Here is a 5,541-nt window from a genome sequence, read left to right as displayed (position 1 = left end):
GCAGGAGATACTTTCACATATACCAAGGAGACGCACGAACAGGGCGTCTGGAAGCTCCAGGTCGTTTCTGCTATTCAGGCTTTTGAGCAGTGCACATTTCTCACGAATAAAATATTCCCGACCGTTTGACTGCTGTACCGCCAGCCCCGTGGCCGGCCACCCCTCCGGTCCCAGGTTGGGTGCACGTGGAGGCCGGGTGGGCACGTGCGACCGTCCCTGTCCTCCATCAATGACCACCGCCCGGCCTCCCGCCTTCCCTGCCAGTCGGGGCTGGGAAGGTGCTGCCACAGCAATGCCCTGTCACACACACATCCCGCAGGATGTGGTTGCTATGTCAACGCTCTCCTAGTGGCACCCACCCCGGAGGGGTTGCCAGGGAAACAATGCTCCCCTGAAGCATCAGTAGGACTGGTCTCTTCCCTGCATTTCTGCCCCCAGAATGCCCTGCCATGAAGCTGAGCTAACCCCTGGACACTTGCTGCTCTGTCCCACCCCATCCCCACGGCCGAGCCAGCCCCAGCTCCCACCAGGCTCGCAGCCGCTTGACCAGCCACGCAGGACTGACCTGATGGGAGACTTTTCACTGTCACCGCGCTGGAGCAGCTCGCGTCCGGGGACACAGGCAGTCACGGGACAGACTAATACGAGGGACCTATCTTCTCTTCTCAAGGAACTGTGGCAATGGGAAGCTGCTGGTTGTGCTGGTGATGGAAGTGGTCGGAGCATGGATGGGGGAAGATGTAGCAGGGGATGCACAGCCACTTGGCAGTAGATATAGGCTCTCAGGCCAGGCTTGTATCATATAACAATAATAAAACCACCTTTTCATCTAGAAATACTTCCTGTATTAGATACTTTAAAATTCCTTTAAAATACTCCTTTAAAATTCCCAAAAACTCCAGAAGGTGTGATTTTTTTTTTTTTAGATGAAGTCTGCTGTGAGAAGAAACTGTCTGAACTAATTCTGTAGAAAGGTTGCAGGTAGAGAATGTGGAAAAAATATTCAAACCCCCAAATATTCCATGGAACATTAAAATACATGGGAGTGCTTTTAGCATGGGTATTTGAACAGAAAACATCAAAGGTCTTGAGTGCCGGACTTAACAAAGCGCAGCTACTGAATCCCTACTTATCCCTGGAATATCTGAGCTAAGTGATTTGTTTTAAAGGAAATCTCCTCTGTCACAGGGACCATCTGGCAATTTTGGGTAATAGCATAGTAGAGGAGTTTGCAGATATGATCTGAAGAATCAGAATGCTGACACTGCAGAAAATCTAAAGAAAAAAAAGTTTCAGCATCACAGGACCACACACATAGTCAGTATTTGGCTTCTTGCATACACATTTTAGTTAAGTGATATATTAAATACTAAATAAGAAGTGTTTGCATTCAAGAATTTTATCAGTGCTCAGGATTTAGGACTCGAGTTCATGTGCATACTCTGAGATTACAAATATTGCTTTGACATTGACTCTGAAAATGTAAAATGAGGTCATCTACTGCTGAATCATCAAAGGGGCAGAGGTGGGCTCTCCTCAGGGATCAGGGACTTTGTATATATTTTAACTATTGTTATACATCCACTGTTGCTTATCTAAAAGAAGCTGAAGCAACTGCAGATGACCTCACATAATCATGGGGGAAAACTTACAAAAAAATGCCCAGATCAAGCAATTTTGAGTTATATCTTCTAATAGAGACATATTTCTATCTTATGGAATCTTTGAATGAAGAACTCTTGTTGTTCTCCAAGTGATATTACAGTTAATTGTCTGGAACATACTTACAGAAAATTAGAAATAATCCTTTAAAGGTCATTATTTCATTTGTAATTAGACAGATTTTGATCATATTTCACATTGGTATCAAGCAGTTCTGAATCAGTCTCAATGCCAACCTTTGTGATTTGCTCTCCTCTGTGTTCACCATGGGGCATAGAAAACTGGCTCACAGTATGACCTAAAAGATATGCAAACCGTCATTCGTCTTCACTAGATTTCAAACTTTATCTCTGGGGAAATGGGAACTTGTTTGTGTAGAAATCTCAAATCATGATGTTCTTTGTGTTATTGAATAAATGTCTTTGATCCAGCAGATGCTTAAGATAAGAATATACAGTTATTTCTGGAAATCAGTTATCTAGACCTGCCTAAACAGAAGCTGCTCAGTTCCCCATACGTTTTCCTCATCTGCTTTCAAAACCTGCCTATTCTTTTGGCCTTTACAATGCCTGTAGCAGAGAGTTCTTAAATTTAGTTGTGTGTTGTATGTTTTCCACTTTCTTCTGCTGTAGAATATTGTCAATACAAGATCCTTATCACCTTTTAAACCATTCATTATTTTACAGGTTTTAATTATGAATTTCTGAGGTAGACTTGCCTACATAACATTTTCTGAAGTTGTCAGACAGATATGCCTCCTCTCAAGCATTACTTTCTTCCAGCAAAACATCTCATGGAAATAGTGCTGGTCCTATATGTAACTCTGCTAGGAGTGAAAGAAACTTCACTGCAATCAAAGTGCATGGAATTCAGTCTATGACCCTTTCCTGAAGAACTTCCAACCTACAACTGAAGATAGAAACAGCAAGACGACAGGGACACTAATTAAGGTACATATGTTTTCAAATGGGTCTATTTATTTAGCTGACTCAAATTTCTTAACTTGGTGTCACTGATGCAGTGGAAGAAAGTTTTTAGGAGGGAATGAGGCTAGTGAGGTGAAACTGTATACTCCATGTAGTAAAACAACACGGAAAGTATTTGGAATCAAGATTGGAGAAGAACCCAGACATGCCCCAGTTAACACTTCCTAACTCATATCTACTTAGAAAAAGTGAGTTTGTTACACATTCTATCAGAGTAGGGAACTCAAGGGCAAACTCTTCTTCTCTTTGAGAGAAAGCAAGCTACTTGAGTGTCATGTGAGGTAAAGAACAGAAATGAATGCTAATTCATCTTTGAAACATCCAACTTCCACAGGAACATCGGTATTGACAAAAAGACTGTTATAATTTAGAGAGTCACAGAATCACAGAATCATTAAGGTTGGAAAAGACCTTTAAGATCATCAAGTCCAACCATCAACCCAGCAGCACCATGCCCCCCCTAAATAACGTCCTGAAGTGCCACATCTACACATTTTTTGAACACTTCCAGTGATAGTGACACTACCACCTGCCTGGGCAGCCTGTTCCAACACTTGACCACTCTCTCGGTGAAGAAATTTTCCCTAATATCGAGTCTAAATCTCCCCTGGCACAACTTCGGGCCATTTCCTCTCATCCTGTCGCTGGTTACTTGGGAGAAGAGACCAACACCCACCTCACCACAACCCCCTTTCAGGCAGTTGTAGAGAGCGATAAGGTCTCCCCTCAGCCTCCTCTTCTCCAGACTAAACAACCCCAGTTCCCTCAGCCGCTCCTCATAAGACTTGTGCTCCAGACCCCTCACCAGCTTCGTTGCCCTTCTCTGGACACGCTCCAGCACCTCAATGTCCTTCTTGTAGTGAGGGGCCCAAAACTGAACACAGGATTCAAGGTGCGGCCTCACCAGTGCTGAGTACAGGGGCACAATCACTTCCCTACTCCTGCTGGCCACACTAGTTCTGATACAGAAATAGGTACAACATAGAGGATAAACTCATATGCAGAAGCAACTGTGTGTTAATTTATAGCCATTTCTAAATGTATTAGAACTTACTTAGTTTCAAAGTGAGAAAGAACTTTAGATTTCATTTCAATATACAGAAACAGTTGTTACTAATATCAAATTCCCATGCTTTAAAACTGCATAAATGTTTCTAAAACAATGCCCCAAAGCCAATTATAGGTTAATTTAAGTGACCACCATAATTCTGGATTATAACAACCTTTAGAAAGAGTTTGGTTGCATACTTGTTCTTTCATTTGAATATTAATGACTTAAAGGCTTGACTAGCATATATAGATAATTTACATATATGAGCTAACTTTTTTAGAACTTTTATCTTGATTTTTCTGAGGCCTGTGTTTCTCTGCCTAAGGCATCAGTGTGGCATATAATGTTTCAAATACACATATTCTGTTCCTTCTACAAAATAAATGGAAAACAGACATTAATAAAAGAGACCTCCGACTAAGATTTCATTCCTCTGAAATTTTCATGTGGGAAAACTGTCATTGCTGCCATCCTGCACCTAATTTGATCTACTTTGCAGATTAAACACAATGGAATTTTCAAGTATACATATTTACATGTAGGGGACAGTAGATAACATCGTAAACTCATTAGACCGAATATAATAGGAGTGGAAACATGACACATCCCTGCACAGTGGATCTGTACAGATCTCCAATAAAGCCCATTAATTCCTCTGTTACATTTCTTTCATGGTCCATACATACACATGCATGTGTATGTACAACATACACATTTATACTCAGCAAACTTTAGATCAATTCTGAAAGAAAAAGTTCACTGTCAATCTGGAGTGCGGAGCTGTTGTATACCAGAACGAGCAATGAGCCCCTCCTGTGCAACAACAGCAAGTGGACAGCAGTAGGAATGAGGCAGAATATTGAGAAATCGTTTGAGAGGTTTGGACAAAGGGAAGAATAACATGGGGAGTTATAAGGGACAGGCACGGGGCTTACAGCCAGCAGAACCACATCACCTACCTGAAAGACTTTGGCCAGATTGTCAAAGAGGGCTTGACCAGCGCTGACTTTATGCTTGACTCCCCTGACTGTGCCATTTTTGCTGAGGATGTTGACTCGTTTTGTACCAAAACCCCTCTCTTTAGTGGCTCTGACTAAAATGAGCAAGTCATCCTGTTCGTTCTCGTTTTCATCACACTCGGACCCTACGTGTCCATTCTGCTGCCCGTCCACCTCGCTCAGCCGGCTGGTTTGGTCGGTCTCTGAGCTACTGGCGTACTCGGAGTCCAGAGAGTCGGCAGCCTCCCCGTCGGCATACACCTCCTTCAGCACCCTCCCGCTGTGCGAGGATGCAACACGGAATCGAACCTTCCTTGAGAGCCTCTCGCTGTCCACCTTCACCTCATTTTTAAACATCGCCTCTTCCATTGATATAAGCAGTTTGCATTGTTCCAGCGTGGTGCCCATTGCGTTTGCCAGTTTGTGACACTTAACAACAATATCAGTGCTGTTTTCTGTTGACAGGCGTTCTCATATTAAACTAAAGAGCGTTCCCAAGAAGCTACGCTGCCGTTCTGCAGTTAATAATGGATGCATTTGTGCTATGGTTACCTTTAAACTAAAACCCGTAAAATGATCTCATCAATTAAATATTAAAAAGCCACTGTGTACTTCTTAGCACTAAGGAAGAAAGCAAGAAAGGGAGAAATTACATTCATTGATTAAAGTAAAAATTCAAACCCACACATGATAAACCCAATAACAGAAATTACACGAGTTTATACAAACGCAGTTTTTGTTTGCTGAGAAAGACAAAGAGTTTTTCACAACATCTGCAGAGTCAAAACTGTCTATGTACATTACACCCGAGGGGAAAACCACAAACTTCAGCGCTGAAGAGGAG

General features: G+C 42.4%; 1 protein-coding gene across 1 annotated transcript in view; it reads right to left on the bottom strand.

Annotated features, from left to right (window-relative positions):
• Window positions 1-5,054, bottom strand: part of GRXCR1 (glutaredoxin, cysteine rich 1) — a 40,391-nt gene extending 35,337 nt beyond the window's left edge. The window contains exons 1-2 of the mRNA XM_010292153.1: window positions 4,659-5,054; window positions 476-478 (exon numbers count right to left, since the gene is read on the bottom strand). Of these exons, the coding sequence (XP_010290455.1) occupies window positions 476-478; window positions 4,659-5,054 (399 nt within the window). The remainder of the gene's footprint in view (window positions 1-475; window positions 479-4,658) is intronic.
• Between the last annotated feature and the right edge of the window lie 487 nt (window positions 5,055-5,541).

The sequence above is a fragment of the Phaethon lepturus genome, unplaced genomic scaffold (genome assembly GCF_000687285.1).
Source record: "Phaethon lepturus isolate BGI_N335 unplaced genomic scaffold, ASM68728v1 scaffold15160, whole genome shotgun sequence".
Classification (NCBI taxonomy): domain Eukaryota; kingdom Metazoa; phylum Chordata; class Aves; order Phaethontiformes; family Phaethontidae; genus Phaethon; species Phaethon lepturus.
This window is presented reverse-complemented; position numbering and strand designations above follow the sequence as displayed.